Consider the following 23,529-nt stretch of genomic DNA (forward strand, 5'->3'; position numbering starts at 1 on the left):
CTTTTTTTTTTTTAAAAAAAGATGGACCCAAGGCATATGGTGTCAATGAATTAGAAAATGACCAAAATACATTTAAGATGTTAACATGCATACAAACAGTGAGGTGATGAAACATTTGGAAGTGCAGTTTAAGATAGAGCTGTGCCAAAAAATCAAGCAATTCAAACTTGTTAGTTTTTCCTATTCAAATAGGTTATAAGCAGGGAAGAAAAATAGATCTTAATACATAAAGCTGATCTAAGCATTCTACTGCAGATACCTTAGAAATTCTCTACTAGGCAGGAAAGAGACATAAGCTTTTCTTCAAGCGCTGCTATCGGGCTGATCACAGATTAGAATTAGAAATCTCCCCTCTCTTCCTTAAAATTATCATTAGGACACGGTACATTCTCTTTTGTTTTACTTTATTTACTATAATCTGGTTGTTGTTTTAAGATTTATTTTATTTATATGAGTACAGTGTAGCTATCTTCAGACACACCAGAAGAGGGCATCAGATCCCATTACAGGTGGTTGCTGGGAATTGAACTCAGGATCTCTGGAAGACCTAACTGCTGTGCCATTTCTCCAGCCCTTTGCTAAAATCTTAAATTTTATTTTTTACCATCAAGTATAATCAGTGAAATAAAGCAGAATCAGTAGGTAATAAAAATATTTTTGTTTTTGGTAAAAATATTTAAATCTTGTAAGTACATAGAGAAATCTTAGGTACTAACAAGGGCCCTTCTCATAAAAAACCACTGCGCTGACTAGTTTTTTGTCAACCTGACACAAGCTAGAGTCACTTGGGAAGAGGGAATCGTAATTGAGAAAATGTCCCCACCAGAGTGGCCAGTGGGTAAGCCTGCTGGTGAATTTTCTTGATTAATGACTGATGTGGGAGAGCCCAGCTCAATGTTGGCAAGTACCACTGCTGAGCTGGTGGTTCTGGGTGCTAAGAAGGCAGGCTGAGCAAACCAAGGGTAACAAGTTACTAAGTGTCATTCCTCCACAGCCTCTGCAAAGTTCCTGCCTTTAGTTTGTTGTCCTGATTTCCCTGGATGATGAGAACTATAAATTGAAATTACTCATTTCTTCCACAAGCTGCCTTTGGTCATGGTATTTTATCACAGCAATAGAAACCCTAACTAAGACAACCACCAGATTCTAAAAACCATGACTTCTTACATGTCTTTTTAAAAACTACAGATTCTGAAGTCAAAATAGAGATTTAGAGATTACCTAATTTAATTATCTTACAGATGAGAAACTTGAAACCCAGAGAGACCAAGTGTATTTTTCCAGTTTCAGAAGAAGTTTACAAAGTGCTAAGTATGTAAGTCCTCAAAAATATCTATGAAACCATAAATCACAAAATAAATACTGCTTATATATGTGTATACACATATATAAATATATAACTCTCAAAGTCTAAATGTGGAAATTAACACAATACCAATAAATTCATTATAAAATCTATAGGAAGGAAAAGTAACGTATCTCCCAACAAAATAAAAGTAGAAAGAATTTTATGAGATTATCATTGCTAAATATTACACCTAAATGCTAGAAGTAATAGAACTAAGCCTGGCATGGTAGCTGGCACAGGGATGTAATCTTAGCACTTGGGAGGCAGAGGGGTGAGGATCTGAATTCAAATCCAGCCTATGCTACAAAAGTCAGACCCTGTCTCAAAAAACAAAAGTAACAGAATTATTACTCAAACATTGTAACTAAACATTTAGATAGGAGTAAAGCTACCATTTATCCAAGATCACAAAGTAATTTAGATTTAAATCCACTGGAAGGTGAGGGAAGCTTCCTTGTTTACAAAAGATAAATTGTTATCCAATGTAATTCCAGAATGACTGGAATTACAGCTAAATGACACAGCAAAAATGTTGGTCTTTCTGCTATCTAAAATAAACAAGAAAAAAATCCTAACCACTGAATCAACACTTCATGGAAGCCTATAATTTTATTCAAGTCTTATATTTCTATATTTCCTTGGCAATGTTTAGCATTAAAGCATTGTAAATTATTTCCTGTATTAAAAGATAAATTTTTCTGTATATTATGTTTCAAAGAAAGGTTATTGGAATGTAAATTGTGCATTGATTGTATTACTGTTACCTTATAGCGTATAAGGAAAAAACCCTTCCATAAAATTTAGGTTTCTTCAGGGTCCCCAATGGAGGAGCTAGAGAAAGGACCCAAGGACCTGAAGGGGTTTGCAGCCCCATAGGAGGAACAGCAATATAAACTAACTAGTACCTCCAGAGCTCCTAGGGACTAAAACTCCAACCAAAGTGGGACTCATGGCTCCAGCTGCATATGTAGCAGAGGATGGCCTAGTCGGTCATCAATGGGAGGAGAGGCCTTTGGTCCTGTGAAGGCTCTATGCCCCAGTGTAGAGGAATGCCAGGGCCAGGAAGCAGGAGAGGGTAGGCTGTTGAGCAGGGGGAGGGGGAAGGGGATGGGAGTTTTCAGAGAGGAAGCCAGGAAAGGTGATAACATTTGAAATGTAAATAAAGAAAATACTTAATAAAAAAATTTAGGTTTCTTGAAGATTTGAATGCTGTCCATATAATTATTCCCATTGCTCTTAAGAATTTTATCATACAGAATGCATTTAATACAGTAGAAGGAAAGCATCAATTACATAAAAATGCTGCTCACTAGGAATGGCAGGTGACTAGATGCTGAGGAGCATGCAATGTTGCTCCTTTAAAGGACCCGGATTTGGGTCCAGTATCCAGGCAGGACAGCCCACAGCAGCCTATCGCCCACAGGAGCTGCATGTAGCTCTAGCTCCAGGAGATCTGATTCCTTCTTCAGGCTTCTTTGAACAAGCACACACATGAATGCACACAAGTAAACAAAAGTTAAAAAAAGAAACACTACTGTTTATTGGTAAAAGTAATTCCTCAAGAACAGGAACTCTTAAATTAGAATACTAATATTCAACTTGATTTCTAAAAAGCTAAATCTTCAAATTCTCTTAATGAAGTTAAATTATTTTCTTAGTCAAGCACAAATAGTAGCATTTTATGGCTCTTGAATTTCAAAATAATTGATGTTAATTTATACAGAAATCAATGTCATTATGAAACTCAAGTTTTTTCTTGATAATTACTAAATAGTTTTATAACTTTTTGCCTATTTTGGCAACAATATCAATGTACCTTCATGGTAAAATGTTCTATGTAGATGTAGTATACCTATTTTAGCAAAACCGCTATATCTTATAAAAGATGAGATGTCCCAGTGAGCAAAGTAGTGTTATATAGTGTAGAATCATATGAAAACTTTTCTGTGTTTTTAAGATTCTAACAGTCACATATACATGTTTTGTGTTTATATGTGTTCATGCTCATGTATGCATATTCATATTTGTGTGTGCAGATATGTGAACATGGTTGTTTAGATTTATGTTAGACTAGTGTTTTGTCTACGAGCAGAATAGATATGGGTTGCTCCTTTATTTTTTCCTTTTCTGAAACAGGCTCACTCTCACTTTTAGCCCAGGCTGACTCACTACATTGCCCAGATGGTCTCCAGACTTGTACGTTTGAGATGATCTTCCTGCCTTGGCTGCTAATTGTTGGGATTAGAGGCATAAGCTACTATGCCCATATCTAACAAGTGCCCTTTTATCATCAAATTTTACTTTGAAATTATTAAGATAAATTAATTAAGAGATTTTGGAGGCAAAGACTTAGGCACATGCCTATAATCCCAGCATTCTCTAAGTAGAAGCAGGAAGATGAGGAATCCAAAGTCATCCTCTGCTCTCCAAGTGAGTGCAGGGCCAAGACTTGAGATAGAATTTGGAATAATGTTATGACCATCATATTATAGGTGCAAAGATCTATCAAAGATGGATATGCTATTACATACTGATGACAGAAAAAATGAAGCTTTTTTCATTGTTGAAGAGGGACATACTTGTCTAATTAGAAAATTTTTATTCTTATTTGACAAAGTTTCAACAAAGAACAGGGAAGAAAGACCATCTTTCTTCTGTCAGAAAACAAAATTACAAATAATAAATTGCCTGTATTGCTAAAAGAGTTTATATCCCTTCTTTCATAAAGGGATTTTTGGCAACAACAACAAATTTGATTAAGAAATTACTACACAGGAAAATAAGCACTGCTAGTCATAGCAGCACACATCTACAATGTCAGCGACTGGGAGGGAGAGGCACAGGAAACCACGAAAAACACTGCTTTTCTCTATCTAGTTCTCATTTATTCTTTTGTGGGTTTGTAGGGTTTTTTAGTTTGTTTATTTTTTTAAACAGAGCTTGGCATGCAGCCCAGGTTAGCCTCATACTCACAATTTCTTACCTCAACTTCCCAAATACTTCAATTAAGAACACGTGGCCATTACGCCAGTTTATGCAGTTCACTTTTTTTTTTTTGTTAAAAATTAGCCATTGTATTTGTTTATATTTCAACTGTTATTCCTCTTCCCAGTCTCCCCTCGACCCCTTCCATCCCCAGCTTGCCTCTAAGAGGGTGCTCTCTCACCCACCCAACCCCCACCCCTCTAGCATCATCCTTCTATGGGGCATCACGTTTCCACAGGACCAAGTGTCTCCCCTCCCACTGACAGATAATGCAGTCCTCTGCTACATATGTACTGGAAGCCATGAACCAGTCTATGTATACTATCTGGTTGGTGGTTTAGTCCCTGGGAGCTTGGAGGGGTCCAGTTAATTGATGATGTTCTTTCTATGGGATTACAATCTCCTTCACCTCCTCAAGTCGTTCCCCAAACTCTTCTATTAGAGTTCCCGGGCTCAGTCCAATGGTTGGCTGTATCTGAATCTGCTTTAGTCAGGTGCTCGCAGAGCCTCTCAAAGGACAGCCATACCAGACTCCTGTCTGTAATCATATCTTAGCACAATAGTATCGGGGTTTGGTGTCTGCAAATGGAACAGATGGCACAGTAGGGCAGTCTCTGGATGGCCTTTCCTTCAGCTTCTGCTCCATTTCTGTCCCTGCAATTCCTTCAGATAGGAACAATTCTAGATTAAAAATTTTTAGATGAGTGGGTAGCCCCATTCCTCAACTATTACAAATAAAAAGCTGCTATGAACATGGAGCATCTATTGGGTATGCCCAGGAGTGGGAGTGGTATAGCTGGGTCTTCATGTAGAGCTATTCCCAATTTTCTGAGGAAACACCAGATTGATTTCAAGTAGTTGTACCAGTTTGCAATATTTCCAAAGTAGTTGTACCAGCCTGCAATCCCACCAGCAATAGAGGAATATTCCTCTTTCTCCATATCCTTGCCAGCATCTGCTGTCACCTGAGTTTTTTATCTTAGCCATTTTGACTGGTATAAGGTGGAATCTCAGGGTCGTTTTTAATTTGCATTTCCCTGATGACTAAGGATGTTGAACATTTCTTTGTTTGTTTCTCTGCCATACAAATTCCTCAGCTGAGAATTGTTTAGCTCTGTACCCCATATTTTAAATGGGTTATTTGGTTCTCTGGAGTCTAACTTCTTGAGTTCTTTGTATATTTTGGATATTAGCCCTCTATTGGATGTAGGGTTAGTAAAGATCTTTTTCCAATCTGTAAGTTGCAGATTTGTCCTATTGATAGTGTCCTTTGCCTTACAGAAGCTTTTCAGTTTCATGAGGTCCCATTTGCAAATTGTTGATCCTAGAGCCTTAGCCATTGGTGTCCTGTTCAGGAAATTCTCCCCTCTGTTGATGTGTTCAAGGCTCTTACCCACTTTCTCTTCTATTAGACTCAGCATGTCTAGTTTTATGCAGCGGGTCCTTGATCCACTTGGACTTGAACTTTGTACAAGGAGATAAAAATGGATCAACTTGCATTCTTCTACATGCAGACTACCAGTTAGACCAGCACCATTAGTTGAAAATATTGTCTTTTTTCCCACTGGATAGTTTTGGCTTCTCTGTCAAAGATCAAGTGACAAATTTGTGTGGGTTTATTTCTAGGTCTTCACTTTTATTCCACTGATCTGTCTGTCTCTGTACTAATATCATGCGATTTTTTTTTTTTGTCACTATTGCTCTGTAGTAGATTTTAAGGTCAGGGACGGTGATTCCCCAAGAAGTTCATTATTGTTGAGAGTTGTTTTTCGCTATCCTCTGTTTTTTTGTTATTCCAGATGAAGCTGAGAATTGCTCTTTCTATCTCTGTGAAGAATTGAGTTGGAATTTTGTAGGAAATGCATCAAATCTGTAGATTGCTCTTGGTAAGATGGCCATTTTTACTATATTAATTTTACCTATGAGCATGGGAGATCTTTTCATCTTCTGAGGTATTTTGTTCTTCAGAGTCTTAGAGTTTTTGTCATACAGATCTTTCACTTGCTTGGTTAGAGTTACACCAAGGCCAAGATACTTTATATTATTTGTGACTAGTATGAAGGGTGTTGCTTCCTTAATTTCTTTCTCAGTCCATTCATCTTCTGTGTAGAGAAAGGCTACTGATTCCTTTGAGTTAATTTTATATTCAGCCACTTTGCTGAAGTTGTTTATCAGGTGTAGGAATTCCCTGGTAGAATTTTTGGGGTTGCTTATGTATACTATTCTATCATCTGCAAATAGTGATACCTTGACTTCTTCCTTCTTGATTTGTATCCCCTCAATCTCTGTCTGTTGTCTAACTGCTCTGACTAGAACTTTGAGTACTATATTGAATAAATAAGGAGAGAGTGAGCAGTCTTGTCTTGTCCTTCATTTTAGTTGAGATTGCTTCAAGTTTTTGATGTGTGCTTGAGTTGAGTTTGTGTGAATTTTATCGAGTATTTTTGCATTGATATTCAAAAGCTAAAATTGGTCTGAAGTTCTCTTTGTTAGGTCTTTGTGTGGCTTAGGTATCAGTTTAACAATGGCTTCATAGAATGAATAATTCCCTCTGAATTATTATGCTTAAAGACATTTTTTATACCCCCCAATCTTTCACTCCCACCTCAGTTTCACTGGTGCTAGAATTATGGACCTGCATCACTACTGCTGGCTTAGTTATGACTTGACTGTCCATCAATTTTTTTTAATACATTATACTACTCTAAAATTAAATTTACTCAAACTTTAGAAGAAACAAAAAATAATTAACCAAGTGGACTGGTTGAAGATTCAAGCCATGATTTCTGCTTATTAGGTGGCATTAATTTTACATAACTCTATCATATAACTATTTCTTCTTTCTCCTCCACCTACCTCCATGCCTTCAATCACTCCCATAAGTTGCAAATGAAAAATCAAACAATAACTCAAATTCCTACAAATATAAACTGATTAAATCATCTGATTTCATAGTGTGATTTTTTTTTTAATTTAAAGGTTAATTCAGTGTCTTTTAAATGTGTGTTCTATGGACCTTAATTCTATTATATATTGAATTGTCAAAAAGTTAAACAAAGTGTTTATGCTGAAATAAACATGTAAAGGATTGGATTATGACATTTTTATTTGTTAGGAGATTTCTAGAATCCTTCAATAGGTCAGCAAATACTATGAGTCTTTAATTATTTCCTTTTTATATCTTAGAAAATATTCTAAGCCTTGAATGCATCAGCTTGCAAATGGGGACTTCATCTTAAGTCAGTTTTCAGGAAAATGAGGATTTGCTTGCCTCTTGTATGAGTTTTAAGAGAAAAATAATTTATAATTGAAAGTACCTTTAATTATGCTTTGACACTGTATGTGTGCATTTGCATAAAAAATTGGTGGCAAAGTTATCTTAACTTATGAACAAATTGGTTTTAGAGAATGATGTGTGTTTTTAAAATGCACTTTCTGAGATGATCCACACTGTCTAAAATGACATTGGGCACAGGGAGCTCCTGTCTGTAATCCTAATACTCAGTAGGCTAAAGCAAGAGGATTGTGATGAGTTTGGGGGCAGCCTGAGCTACAAACAAAGACCATGCCCCAAAACAATAAATATAAACATTTTTCTGATAGTAACATATAAAATGTTTGTTCTAATATGTTCTAGTATGTCAATATTATCCAAATATCTAAATTTGTTATAGAAGGCATTTTATCTCAAATGAGGAAAGTGAAGGCAAAAACCATAGCACTTGAGAAATCTTTTAAATAAATACTACCTATAAATATTAAAAAGGTCTTTTAAAAAGATGACTTATTTGTAACAAAGCAAGAATTTTGACATAGAAGCTTAAAGCAATACTTGGAAATTTTTGAAAGAAATAACTTAGTCTGGGTCCAGTAGTTGGCAGGCAGAGGCAGGAGGATCAAGGTCATCTTTCATTGCATACTTAGTTCAAGACCAGCCTGGGCTATATAAGACTGTCTCAAACAACAGGGTGGGAGTGGAGAGCAATGAGGAACTCTTCATTTTTCTTTTAGCTTTCACAGACATACTTCACTGCTGCTTCTGGTGCTGTTTGTGTGCTCCTTCAGTATGGACCTAGTGACTCTTTTGTGGAACGGCAGCACTTATTATGGCCAATAAGAAACCCAACCCAATGAAGCAGTCCAGATTGAGAACAAAGATCATACTAATTTGACAGTGACAGCAAATGGTGCAGTTTAAGACGCAAACACCTCTTAGTAAGCCAATGAGAGCCAACTGCAAATGGCAGGGTTTGATGTTCAAGTAAAACAACTTGTGGTTTGATGGGACACCAGTGAAATGAACACACCTGCACAGGTGGCGGTGGAGGGAAAAGCTATAATTGGTGTGTTCTAGCAGCAGACTGAAGGTGTCTACAGAGGCCCACTACTTTACTCATGAGTTGTTACAGACCAAGACTAGATTGTCAATTAGAAAGCAGAAATTTGGTTCCAACACATCAAGCCTACTACAGTACAGAGATCTTTGTTCTTTTGTTTCCCCATCCCACTTCTTTACGGTAAAGAAATAATTGCTGTGAATATTAGAGAATTTTCCCTTTAAGTCAAGTATCTTCTTATTTAAGTAAAATTCTTGTGTTTTTAAACTTACCACTAAGATAATTATTTGTCAAAATTCTAAAGTTTCAGACAGAAAATTTTAGAAGGCCCAAAAGTTCTAAAAAAGAAAAAAAGAATCTTTCTGACAGTTTTTAAAACAAGAAACTTATTTGATTCAATCCAAAATTTAAGAATGGCCAAATTCTTTTCAATTTTTCTAAATAAGTAAAAAATAGTTTATATTACATGTGTTAAGTATATATGATTTTGAAAGCCTGAATCAAAAGAATTTATGTGGTTACAATAACCTAGGTTTTCAATTGTACCTAACTCAGTTAGGAGTCAAGTTCTGCTTTGTTTGCCCACTTAAGTAAATAAAGTATAGTTAGACATATGTAGATAAAATCGGTGCTATTTGCCTAGGAAGGTACAGTGTTTGAATGGAGCAATAAAATACAAAATATTTATTTATAGCTAAGGACAAAATGTTCATTCTTTCATTTATTTAGAATAAAGGATCATATTTAAGAAAATTACATATAATTTTTTCTCATCCATTAAAGTGTGTATTATTCCATCTCTATATCACCTAATTGTCCTACAGTTTTGCACTGGTAGCCTTAAGATGGACATGGTGGCACATGTCTTTAATCCCAGCAATCCCCCAGGGAAAAAATAGGTTATCTATGAGCTTGAGGCCAACCTGATCTACAGAGTGAGTAAACCCTATCTCAAAACAAATTAAGATAAAACAAAAAAACCTTATGGATCAGCTAAGGTTTGCTAATTAAGGCCAAATTTCCTATCTCACTTTTGGCATTTAACTGCAAAATCAAATACCAATTTAATTATAAACTATTTCTAATTTATAATGTTATGGTTTCAAAATAATATCTGATTATCTCCCAAATATAACATAATATGAGGGTGGGCATTGTGGCTTGCCTACCCTCCCAGTACTTTGGAGGCTGAGGTGAGAGGTTAATTGTGAATTTCAGGCCAGCCTAAACTATGTAGTTTTGGATTAGTAGGAGCTATAAAGTAAGACTCTCACTCAAAACAAGAACAACAGTATTGGAATACTATCCAGAAGTAATTCTTACTCATTCCACCTAAAAAATACATATATCCAATAACTGAAAGCTTTGTTCTTCCATTTTGAGAAGCAGAAGTATGTTCCATTATTTAAAATTCTTAAAAGACCATCCAACATAAAATATGTTTAAATTTAATTTTATACTTACATGTAAGTAATTCTCAATTATTGTCACCTTGCTGCTAATTTAGAAATCTGGTCTTAATGGGATCACAGATGACAGAGGGATATGCACTGAAAATAACATTAACACAAGTGCACCTTCTTCACAGATCTTTCAGTCTACTGGAAACTACAGATATGCTTTAAAAAGAAAAAATGCAAAAACAAAAAACACTAGTACCTCTTCAAACCCAGCAATGTCACAGAAACATCCAAGCAAACTGCTGGGAAGATACCTAACAATGTCCAAGTAAACCGAACTATCACAGTTTGCACAACAACTATACTCAATTAAAGCTTGCTTCTGTGGTAAGACAAGCTATTGTTTAATGTTATAGATACACAAAATTACTGAAAGGCAATACTAACTGTGTTGTTAGATTAAAAAATGATTTGTGAAGATGGGGAATGAGTAGTTGCTGGCACAGAGTAATTAGGAAAATTTTAGGACAATGGAAAAGCTCTATATTTTATATGGGTGATGTTTTATGTATAATTCTTAAAACTCACTACACTGAGTCCATGCAAGCCATCTTGTACTGATCTAATCAAATAGAAAAGTTGAGCAGGTTTTTGGGGCTACATGGAATGGCTTTAAAAGGAGTTCACCCTTTGAATTATACATAGTGATTTATCTAATACAAATCCCAAAGTAATTATTAGGTTATATGTTTTCTCCAATGACTATATACCCTTACTCAGTTCCATAAATATAGAAGATGGGGAGGAAATGATATTTATGATTTACCATATTGTTAATCAAAACAATAAAACATCAAAAGCCAATATGTCTCTTGTGAGACATTTGTGATACAAATATTTTTAATCACCTGAAAGAAAAAAATAAATCAAACATAACAAGTTGGTCATTTACTGTAAAAAATATAAGACATTGGCACAGCACTAACTTAGCACTTCCAGAATGAACTGCAAGAATAGCATAAGAGTTCAAATAACTCAAAATGTTGATTTCTCAATTATTTTCCAATTTCCCACCCTCCTCCCAAAAGAAATTAACTTTGAAGAGTTTATTTGATTTAGCAATTTTGAAAGCAGAGGATTAAAAAGTGAAAAGGGCGGTGCAGAAATTAGCAGAGGTGGCACTACCTGAAAGCTCATCAGAAAGGGGAGTGAGAACAATATCAGGCAAGAAGGGTTTGGAAGTATGGATCAGAACAGGAGCACTTTTAGCACTGCGAATATAGGCCGATGGCAGAGCACATTCACCAATGGATCGGCTTCTCATGGCTTTAAAGGAAAAGAAAGAAGTGGGGAAGGAAAAAAGAAGAGTGACTATAATGAAAGGCTGTGTCACAGAAAAAGCAGCAACAGAGAAAACTAAAAGACTCAAAGGAAGGAAACTTTAAATTAAAACATTTCAGCACAGCAAATACTGGCAAGCTGTAAGAAAAGAAATAACACACATTTTGAATGTACATCTTTTGGTGTAAAGCAGGAAAATGCCTATTTTTAGCACTTACAATGGAACAGCATTTAAAAAAAAACAGCAGACACTTTAGCACATTTTCAAAAACAAAAAACAAAAAACAAAAAAAAGAAATGAGAAATTTATCAAGTAGAAACCTTGAGAAATACTCCATATCATTAGTCCACAGCAATTCTGGTACATTTGGTCATTTCTCTGAGCAATTCTTCTTAAGGAAGCTGAATTTGACTAATAAATCATTTCTATTTTCATATTTTTACCCAAATAAAACATCCTAATTACTAATAGGTCCTTTTATGAAACTTTGTCATAATTTTTTCTTGTGTTTGGTAGTTGTTCCAGGTGAGAGAATAGTTAAACAAGTATCTCACATTTATACTAAAGTATAGTAGTGTAATTTTAAAGTCTGAATTAGAAATATTTACAGAAAACAGAATTTACAATGACAAGCATTAAGAATCATGTTTGTGAGACAGGGATGGTTACACACCTGCAATCTCAGCATTAGGATGATCAAAGCATGTGGATTACAAATTCAAGGTCATTTCCAACTACACATTGAGTTCTAGGCTAGCCTGGTCTACAAGACACCCTGTCTTTAAAAACAAAACAAAAATATACAACACTAACAACAACAACAACAAACACAAAATTAGGTTCTTAAGAAAAATATATAATCTGAGTTCATTTAAATCATAAACATATAAAAATTTCAAAGTATCTTTTTTAAATACAAAGACTGTGGGCTTCTTTCCAAAACTCGTATATTCTGCTACATTTTACAATTTCATAAAAGCATTACTAGATCACAAAGATAGAGATTTTTGTAGTTTATGTAGTAATAATTAGTGACTTGAACTTCCTAACAATTTTAGCTTCAGTTTAGAGACTACTGATTAAATGAATTTATAGGTATTGCTATGTAAGGATACAACGCTTAAACTATATTGCATAGTACTCTATGTAAATAATAAAGGCAAAAGGGAGAAAGAAAGAGAGAAAGAAAGAAAGAAAGGAAAGAAAGAAAGAAAGGGAGGCAGGCAAGAAGGAAGGAAGGAAGGAAGGAAGGAAGGAAGGAAGGAAGGGAGGGTAAAAGAAAGACAGACTCCCCCCTCCCCCCTTCCCTTTTGGTTTCAAGACTTTCACACTTTCCTGTAACCATAATGTACTACCTATAGATCCTTGCCATGTTTTCTAGCTTACTCAAATCTATGTTCTTAAATCATATGATAAAGAAGCCTGTCTTGATCTAAAGTTTTATTCTCCACTTCTGCTATTCACTAATCCATTATCTTGTCATAATTTTCTTTATAATGTACTAGCACCTGTCAATGTTTACTGGATCTGCAAACTCAACATTAAAACTGTAAGTGCCATGATCATTTTTAAAATTTGATTTGCTTTAACATTTCCCAACCTTTTCACCAAGATCAAGTACTCATTCTTAACTATATCTTTAATGTTTAGAACAGTGCTTCAATAATGAATATTTAACTTTTTTCCATTCAAATATGTAAAATCAGTCATGGCTAATCCACATTCTGTTAAACACAGTACACAGGCAATGTACTATGTTTATAAAGTGTCTTCAGGAGATGTATAAGAAACTGCTAAGAGGGTCTGCCTCTAGTGAATTAAACTGAGAGGAAGAAGAGGAAGAAGAGGAGGAAGAGGAGGAGGAGGAGGAAGAAGAGGAAGAAGAGGAGGAAGAAGAGGAGGAAGAGGAGGGAGAGGAGGAGGAGGGAGAGGAGGAGGAAGAGGAGGAAGAGGAGGAAGAGGAAGGAGGAGGGAGAGGAGGAGGGAGAGGAGGAGGAGGAAGGAAAGGAGGAGGGAGAGGAGGAGGGAGAGGAGGAAGAGGAAGGAAAGGAGGAGGGAGAGGAGGAGGGAGAGGAGGAGGAAGAGAAGGAGGAGGAGGAAAGGAGGAAGAGGAGGAGGAGCAGGGAGAGGGGGAAGAGGAGGAGGAGGAAGAGGAGGAAGAGGAAGAAGAGGAAGAGGAGGTGGTGGTGGTTGGGAAGGCTTAATAGAATGTATGTTCTTTTTCAGACTCAAATTTTAAGCACATTCATTCACCTTGGTTATAAAAAAGTAATTTTAGAAATTAAGAAATTAACCAGTCGTGGTAGTTCACATCAGTAATCCTAGTACTCAAGAAACTATGACAAAATACTTTCAAGTTCAAGGTCAGTAAGTTTCAAGGCAGCCCAGAATTCATTCTAATACCCTGCCTCAGAGAGCAAGACATAACCTAACAAGCAATATCTAACAATATTTTAATTTGAATTTTCAAAGAATTTTCCAACTTTAAACAAGTATCTTTCTCAGCAAAACTTGTAATGCTTTAGTTTTTGTTTGGTAGACATAAAATCTGAAATGCTATCAAGCAACTCTGTTTCAGGCAGGAGAAGTATTACCACTGCCACTAAGCAAATGAAGCACTGAAAACCTAGAGAGTGGAGACAGCAAGCTGCACGAGCTTCACAACCTGAACTCAATCCTGAGACCCACCTGGTGCAAAGAGAACCAATTCAAACAAGCTGGCCTCAGACCTCTATATGCAGAAGGTGGGAACACTCATATGCGTACATACACCCTAAGTAAAAAACTAAAGCCTACAAAGTGCTTCCCAAGTGTCCCTACATCCCTTTTACCATTAGAGAAATTGCTTCAGTTTTCTGTTTTGTGTTTTCCAGAGCTGAGGACCCAGGGCCTTGCGCTTGCTAGGCAAGTGCTCTACTACTGAGCTAAATCCCCAGACCTCCTCTAAAAAAAAAAAAAAAAAAAAAAAAAAGGCATAGATTTCTTCTTGACCTCAGTTGCCTGCCTATAGAGGATATGAATTAATTTCCTGTTGTCCTAGTGGAAGTTCCTAGGGCCAATAAGACTATGTAATTGTAATACTGAAAGTTTGCTATCATCTCCATGTTTGTGAATATATTCAGTTAATAAAACGTATACCATGCTTGAGTTCTGCATTTTTAATCCAAGTTTTACTTTTTGAATTCCATAAGAAGACAATTTGAAAACAAAGAAATCTGTAATAGACTACATAAACACAGAGTGTCTGTATTAAAGGCACAAAGGCATGTTACTGGGCTATAAGAATTATTGAGGGAGGGGAGGAAGTTTTCTATAGAAGATTCTCATCTCCCCAAAGAAAACAAAATGTACAGTGACAGCATCTATCCGTATTGCTCTTCCTAATTCCCATGGTCTTAAACTACATACCAACAGTTTTTTGCCGTACTATACTCCTGGCCTTCTCAGTTCCTGGGGAGCCAGTCGTTGTTGCACTTCTCTGTCTCATGGGCGCCTGGCCAGGCTGGTCACGACTCCATCCTCTAGAAAATGACTTGTCAACTGAGACTTTCTGAAATTCATGTCCAACTCCTAGAAATGTAATATTAGTATGTAATATATTGATAACCTGATAGTTACCTTTAAATTATCAGGAATGTCATTGTGGGTTCTAAGGCTTCCTCGCAGTACCTTATAAAGTAACTACAAGGACTGAGTTTCATTTTATGTAAAAATTAGATTCAAAACATACAAAGACTTAAAATTACATTATATCATCAACACCAACCCATTATAATTCTCTACTATCTAGAGGTAAGAAATGAGGTGAATGGAAGTCATCTTGCAGTAACAGTTTCTAATTTCTAGCCACTTGAGAAATAAATGATGCAGAAAAGGTAGTGTAGGTATAAACTTAAGTTTCATGGACAAATAGTTAAATATGAAATAGGACTTAAATATAATTCCTAGCTAAGAACTTATTCTTAAAATACAAAATACTATACAAAGCACAGGATAATGATATAATTATGTTACTGCATCATCTCAACTTAACATTACACAAATATTACTTCACACTTAGAGAATGTTTACTTGTAGTTTAAACTAATAAAATGCTTTCAAGAGAATTTTCCAAGTAATTCTTTATCACATTATTTAAAAATAGAATAAAATTAAGTCATCCTTTCAGTTGACTAAAAACTATTTATACAAAAAGTAAATACATTTTATAAATTCTGACTTGGGTTAATCATTTAAAATAAAAGTTAAGATTCTATACTGTTTAATAAAATATAAGACTGACCATAATATATAGAGAGAATATTCTTTATCTTAACAAAATTATTATTGATCTTAAAATAATAGTATGTTTCTGTATTTCATTGTTGGAAATTTTAAACCTCCAGGATAAATGAGAGGAGATTAGAAAAGATGTCTTGCCCCAGCACTCTTCCTGGCCTGGTTTCACCAACTCAATTATTTAAACAAATTCCTACAAAGACTCTTTAAACAACTCTTACCTTTCCCTTTATGCTTTTTTTGTTTCTGTTCACTGAGCTTATCCAATGGCAAATCACTGAGATCCAAACTATATAAATTTCTAGCCAAAACTTTAGTTAGTGTCTCCATGGTCAGTGACCACTCAGTGGCCAATTCTTCCCAATAGGTCAATGATGACAATACTGAAAGCAAGTCATCCCAAAGTTCTCGAGAAATGTATACATTTAGATTTGCTTTGATCCAGGCAACAATGAGAGTCTACAAAGACAAATATTCAGAAATAATAATTAGATTTGTTTGGTGTGTGACTTCAAAATCAATTGTTCAATTATTTTTATCTCAAAAGCAGAAAAAGTTTAAATCATATAACATCCACTAATACATGTTGTAACAGTAACTCATGTAATTATTGCTAAGTGATAAGAATTTCAGCTAAGTTCCTAGTACTCAGGGAATACAGACTGGACAGGAAACCTAAAGCACAACTTTCATGCTGTATTGCATTACTGCTAAGTAAAAGCTATGTAAAGAGATGTTTCCATATTATTTTGTGTTGAAATTGAGTTCTGAAATGAAAAACTTCAGAATAGATTGCCAAATGAAAGACAGAAATGACTATACACTTTGGAAGTTTGTATCACCACTACAAAGGGAAGAGGCAGTCCTAGAGAGGAACTTAACTATACTGTACTCATATAAGTAAAACAAATAAATCATTTTAAAGTTACAACAGCAATTAAGAGCATTTTTGTAATAAATCCAATAGCAATATCAAAAGCTTACTTGTAAGAGGGCAGAAAATACTGATTACCCAGTACTCTTTGAGGTTTTGTGGACTGCTACTAAATATGTATCGTTGTTGAAGAATTAAGTCAAAAATAAGTTTTCAAACTTGTCATGACTTTTTCTAAGGAATTATTATAAATTCACACATGAAATGTAACGATAAAATTGAAGTGACTTGTAATCTTTCATCCTCTCTCTAAATGTTCAAACTACAAAAAAGTTATATGCACAACAAGCTAAATTTTATCTTTCTGTAGCTCCAATCATTAGGTTAGCTATGAAAACTGGGAATTTTCTGAAAGTTTAGATAACACATGTTTCTGTTTTAAAAGTTAATTTAGCATCAGCAGATTTTTTTAGGTGAGAGATTAAGAGCTGTAAAAGGCCAATGTAAACAGTTACACTTATGGCCAAGGATTTGAAATAGCCATTACCTCAGACATTAAGAATCATCCTAACTGGGGGCTGGAGAGATGGCTCAGTGGTTAAGAGCACTAACTGCTCTTCCAGAGGTCCCGAGTTCAATTCCCAGCAACCACTTAGGTGGCTTACAACTATCTGTAATGAGATCCAATGCCCTATGAAGACAGCTACAGTGTACTCATATACATAAAGTAAATAATAAATTTAAAAAATCATTTAAAAAAGAGAATCATACTATGTAGTTTCATTTAATGTGTCATAAAATATTTCCTATTTCAGAGTTTAAAGTAAGTTTAAAGTTAGCACATAACTTCATGTTGAAATAATATGTAATTTCTGTATGATCAAAAGTATCACTGACACTTAAATTCTAGAAGGGAGAACAATAAAGTCTGTGAAGCAGCTTGGTTATATACTACATTTCAATTATTATGGAACAAACTGAAATGTTTTTCCTAGTAACCCCAGAGATTCAGAAGCTGAGAAAACACTTGGGCATTATTCCTAGAGTTCTCTGTCAGCTTTCTGAAGCACAAGCATGCCCCACTGGAGGTAAAATAAGCACCCTGACTATTCATTACATTTTTCTTCCATTAGGTTGTGAATTTGTATGTAAGGGTATTTAGATGAGTGACTTTTATTAATTTAGCTCTATAAAAGATCCTTTAACATGAACTGGCTTGTGATTCAAAGCATTTTCTTCTACTTTAACAAGCTCAGGTTTAGTAAATCTTTAAAAATCAAACACATCTATTCATCTATTTATGTTTATTGCCTGGAAAAGTGGTCCTGCAAGTCGACCTGCCAGGGTCATGTTTTTTTTCCCCTGGAACTGCAGAAAAGCTTGTGATGACATCTTCAGTACAGACTCCGTGACTCTGAGCAACACGAGTAGCATCTGTTCCCTTAAAAGAAGAAGATCTGTTAATGTTTCCTTCTTGCTTTGAGTTAATTTGTTGTAAAAATAACATTATTGTTGGGATAACTCGAATACTTAATCTTTGAGATACTATGAAGTGTTTAGAACTCTTTAAATATTAAAATTAATAATTGAAGTTTGTAAGCACAATACCTTTAGGTACAAATTGTTTTATGTTTTAATAATGGACACTCAGGAAAAGAGAAAAGGTAAAGATGCTGGCTCTCTTCCTCCCACCCTTCTATTTGTTCCTTGAGACAGGGCCTCATAAAGCTAGGCTGGCCTTCCTACACAGCAAGAATGACCTTCAACTCTTGATCCCCAATTTCATCTCCCTAGTACTAGGATTACAGAAGCCTCACACCATGTCCTTTCCTCCCTTTTAATTTCAGTGATTAAAAAACTACTTATGTGTAATATATGTAAATATGCATTTATATATAAATATATGTATATGTGCATTCTGTGTATCTGTGTGAGTATATGCCATGTGTGTGCAGGCACCTGAAGAAGTCAGAATAGGGCATCAAATCCCCTGGAGCTGGAGTTACCAGCACTTGTAGGTTACCCAATATGGGTGCTGAGAAAAAAACTCAGATCCTCTGGAAGGGCATAAAGTGCTTTTTTAACTGCTGAGCCACCTTTATAGTCCCATTTGACAATTTTAAAATCTTTTATTCTATATGTGTATCAGAAACAGAACCAATTCTATCACTGTCCTTACCTTAACGTTCTCCTAGATGCTTCCTACTAACAGAATAAAACCACACCTGATATTTGAAGAACAAATTTACCAACATACCAACAAATGAGACTAATAGTTAGGCATACTGGAATACACCTGCAGTCTTTGGGTGTCTGAGGCAAGAGGGTGGTACATTTGAGACCAGCCTGGAATATCCCTGTAAGACCTTGTCTCTCCTCCCTGCCCCCACAAAAAAAGAAAGAAAGAAAAGAAAAGAAACAAAAGAAAAAGGGAAAAGGAACTTGACAAGAGAATTTTAGTTAGTATAGAGGCAAGCTAGAGCCCAAGTTCCTATCAGTCTCCTCCTTAAAGGCCATTCTGCAGTCCCTGTCTAGGCACAGCTAAGGATGGTCACTGTAAGAAATATGGATAAAGCAGTAATATGTCCCAGATCTAGACGCCATTTGGGTGAAGAAGTGAACATGGAATCAAATAAGATTATCACTCAGATAAAAAAAAATATCTTGAGGGAAAAAGAGATGCTCAGCAGTTAAGAGCACTGGCTGCTCTATTAGAGGATCTGGGTTCAATTCCCAGAACCCAAATGACAGCACACAACTGTCTATAACTCCAGTTCCAGGTGATCTGACACCCTCACACATATAATGGTAGGCAAAACACCAATGTAGATATAATAAATTAAATAAATCATTTAAATAATATATCCTGAGGCTAGAGGTATAGCTCAGTAGCAGAGCACTTGCCAATAGTGACTGAAGTAATCTCCAGTACAATTAAAAACAAACAAAAAAAACCAATACGCATATAGAACAAAAGATTTAATAATTGTCGAATGGGACTAGAGAGAGATGGCTCAGCAGTTAAGCAGTTAAGAGCACTTTATGCCCTTCTAGAGGATCTGAGTTCATTTCCCATTACACCAGAAGCATAATCATTATTCACAGATTAAAAATCTTAAATATCATATTTCTTACCTTGAGCTTCCAGTTTAGCTCTATGAAGTAAAAGTATAACTACATGACATAGTTTATAAATAAACCTCATCTTATTACAGCCTGACTTTAACTCACTCCTATGTCAGGTAATTCTTATAATTTGTAATACAAAAAGGATCTCATAAAGTCACTGTAAATATGTGGGCGATTGCCTTGGATATTATGAATTCGGCTTTAAAGGAACTTAAAAGAATTATGAGGGCCAAAGAGATGACTCAGTAGTTGAGAACATGGGCTGTTCTTCCAGAGGACCCAGATTCAATACCCAGTATCCACAGGGCAACTCACATCTGCCTGTAACTCCAGTCCAAGGAGATCCAATCTCTTCTTCTGGCATCTGCCAGCACCAGGCATGCATGTGGTATACAGACATACATGCAGGTAAAATATTCATATACATAAGAATAAAATTTATATGTTTCAATTAAAAAATATGGAATAAACTCTAAAAATATGTTTTATGGCAAGCCTCCTCGCTCATCATTGATACAAAATTTATAGAAAGAAAAATAAAGAACCAAAAAAAGGAGAATACTTCAGATTCATATGATTTTCTGGTTTTGTTTCCTGAGAGAGTATAGATGTATGTAGCCCAGGTGAGCCTCAAATTTGCGATCATCCTGCTTCTGCTTCCCAAGTGCTGCATTACTAATATATACCTTTTTAAAATGAGAAAGACCTTAATTCAAAATCTGCTTACCATTTATCACAGGGTGTATAAACAAAGACCAGTCACTTTATATCTTTGTGATTAACTCAAGGAGACACACATTATTAATGAATAATGTGATTAGTAAGCATGTGAAATCTTAGAAACACCCTCAGCATCATATGTCCCAAATATGTTAATAAATGTTTCTCTATATAGTTTATATATACTTCAAGTAAAGGATTTTTTTTTTTTTTTTAAAGCTAGAGGGTTAAGAGATGGTCCAGAAATTAAGAGCACTTACAGCTCTTGCAAAGGAGCCAGGTTCAATTCCCAGTACCCACATAGAAGCTCATAACCCACAGTAACTCCAATTCCAGGGATCTTGAGAGGGAGGTCCTCTTCTGGCCTCCAAAGAAACTAGGCATGCATATAGTATAGTTATATACATGGAGGCAAAACACTCATACACATATAAATCTTTAAAGCCATTTCCTCCTAAATAGCAAAACATAAATTAAGCACATCCTTTAACCAAATATTCCCGCTTTTGTTGTTCTTTTTGATTTTGGGGGGTCTTGTTTGTTTGTATTTTGCTGTTGTTGTTTTGTTTTGTTTTCTTTGTTTGTTTTTTGTTAGGGTTTTTCTGTGGAGCTCTGGCTGTCCTGAAACTGAAACTCACTCTAGTCTAGGCTGGCCTTAAACTCAGAGATCCATCTGCCTCTGCCTCTTGAGAGCTGGGATTAAAGGCATGTACTACCACTGCTCATCTGTGTTCCCACTTTTTTTTTTTTTTTTTGGTTTTTCAAGACAGGGTTTCTTGGGGTAGCCCTGGCTGTCCTGGAACTCACTTTGTAGACCAGGCTAGCCTCGAACTCAGAAATCCACCTGCCTCTGCCTCCCAAATGCTGGGATTAAAGGCGTGCGCCATCACCGCCCTGAATGTTCCCACTTTTTAAAGTAACTCAAAAGGAAAAAATTAATATATATAAGTATATTCATTGTCCTCTACTCCCTCTACTCTAAAATTAATATATATATATATACATACATACAAACATACACACACACACACACACACACACACACACACACACACATATACATGTACATAATAGATGTCGGTTAGGTTAGTTCAAGGTTTGAATTCCCAGCTACTAAGGAGGCTGAGGCAGGAAAACAATAAATTTAAGACCCCTCTGAGCTACAGAGTGAGATCAAGGCCAGAACGGACAACTTAAAGAGACCTTGTCTCAAAATCAGTAAGTTGTGGTAGCTTACAACTGTAATCCTAGCACTCAGGAGGCTACAGTAGGGAAGTTAAGAGTTCCAGGCCACAGCCTGGAGAGATGGCTCAGAGAGGTTCTAGCAGCTACATGATGGCTCCAGCCTATTTATAATGAGATCTAGTGGTGCCCTCTTCTGGCCTGCAGGCATATATGGGGTACAGAACGCTATATACATACATACATATGTACATACACACACACACATACACACACACACACACAGACACACACACACAGGCATACATGTGGTACAGAACACTGTATAAATAGGTAAGTCTTCAAAAAAAAAGTTCCAGGCTAGCTTGGGCTACATAAATAGATAGCCAGACCATTTCTGAAAAACAAACAAAGAACAAAAAATAACAAACAAACAAACAAACAAAACCGAAGTGAACAAAAACTAAACCCTAAAAGGACCCAAGGAGCATATAGCTATTGTTGAGGTTTGGTCTTTTGCTATGCATTGTAATGCTAAGTGTGGGTCCCCAAGACCTGGTTGCCCCAGAGACCAGAGAGTACCTGTAGACCCAAGTGATGTATGTGACCTTGCCTCCAAAGTTATTTCTGATTGGTGAATAATGCCAACAGCCAAGAGTTGGGCAGAAAAGACTTAGGCAGGGTTAAAGTTCCAGGGCTTAGTATGGAGGAGAATCACAAAGGAGAAAACAAAGTGACATGAGGAAGAAGCCACCATGGGTTAGGTTAGTCACAGAATAATAGCCATGTGGGTTGGCTAATTGGAGTTAAGAACTGCCCAGATGAAAATTTATATAATGGAATTATTGGCTGAGAAATACACAGAATAGAGGAGAGATATCTGCCCAGCTCTTGTGTTAATTAGTGTTTATTGTAAATAATAAAAGTTGTGTGTCTTTTATCTGGTAACTGAATGACTAAAGGAGGGGTAGAAACCCTGGATTAGGATTAGACATTTCTACAACAGTTACTTTTTTAAAAAATATTTTATTTGTACTTTCATGGTATCTTCTAGTTCTGTGCTAATTTTTGGTTGTATGAACATTTTTTATTATACCATATTCATGGATATAAAGAATATTTACATTATGGACCAGGTAATAGACTTGGATAGGGGATCATACTATGAATAAGATAAAAGCCCTGTCTTACAGATCTTTTTTTTTAAATTAGATATTTTCTTTATTTACATTCCAAATGATATTCCCTTTCCCCGTTTCCCCTGGGATGGGGGGGAAGGGGGGAACCAAACCCTGTTTCCTGCTACCTCCCCCTGCTCACCAACCCACCTTCTCCCACTTCCTGGCCCTGGCATTCTCCTACACTGGGGCATAGAACCTTCACAGGACCAAGGGACTCTCCTCCCATTGATGACTGACTAGGCAATCCTCTGATACATATACAGCTGGAGCCATGAGTCCCACCATGTGTACTTTTTGGTTGGTGGTTTAGTCCCTGGGAGCTCTGAGGGTACCAGTTAGTTCATATTGTTGTTCGTCCTAAGAGGCTGTAAATCCTTCAACTCCTTGGGTCCTTTCTCTAGCTCCTTCAATGGGGAATCTGTGCTCAGTCCAATGGACAGCTGTGAGCCTCTACATCTGTATTAGTCAAGCACTGTCAGAACCTCTCAGGAGACAGCTATATCAGGCTCCTGTCAGCCAACATTTGCTGGCATCCACAATAGTGTCTGGGTTTGGTGATTGGATATGGGAAGGATTCCCAGGTTGGGCAGACTCTGGATTGTCCTTCATTCAGTTTCTGCTCCATAGTTCTACAACAGCTACTTATAATTGTGTATCAGAGAACTTCTTAGTATGTGCAAGGCCATGATTAAATACTGAAAGAAATACAGTAAAATTATTCTTCACATGCTATATTATTATGTAATCACATGT

General features: G+C 36.0%; 1 protein-coding gene across 8 annotated transcripts in view; it reads right to left on the bottom strand.

Annotated features, from left to right (window-relative positions):
- Ralgapa1 (Ral GTPase activating protein catalytic alpha subunit 1) overlaps positions 1-23,529 on the bottom strand; it is a 223,021-nt gene that overhangs the window by 121,933 nt on the left and 77,559 nt on the right. For 5 of the 8 annotated variants that reach the window (XM_031356024.1, XM_031356020.1, XM_031356018.1 and 2 more), the window contains exons 14-17: positions 17,876-18,005; positions 15,912-16,149; positions 14,821-14,982; positions 11,256-11,396 (exon numbers count right to left, since the gene is read on the bottom strand). In XM_031356024.1, the coding sequence (XP_031211884.1) occupies positions 11,256-11,396; positions 14,821-14,982; positions 15,912-16,149; positions 17,876-18,005 (671 nt within the window). The remainder of the gene's footprint in view (positions 1-11,255; positions 11,397-14,820; positions 14,983-15,911; positions 16,150-17,875; positions 18,006-23,529) is intronic. The other 3 variants (XM_031356026.1, XM_031356025.1, XM_031356021.1) reach the window with 1 other exon arrangement.

This window comes from Mastomys coucha, unplaced genomic scaffold (genome assembly GCF_008632895.1).
Source record: "Mastomys coucha isolate ucsf_1 unplaced genomic scaffold, UCSF_Mcou_1 pScaffold6, whole genome shotgun sequence".
NCBI classification, from domain to species: Eukaryota; Metazoa; Chordata; class Mammalia; order Rodentia; family Muridae; genus Mastomys; species Mastomys coucha.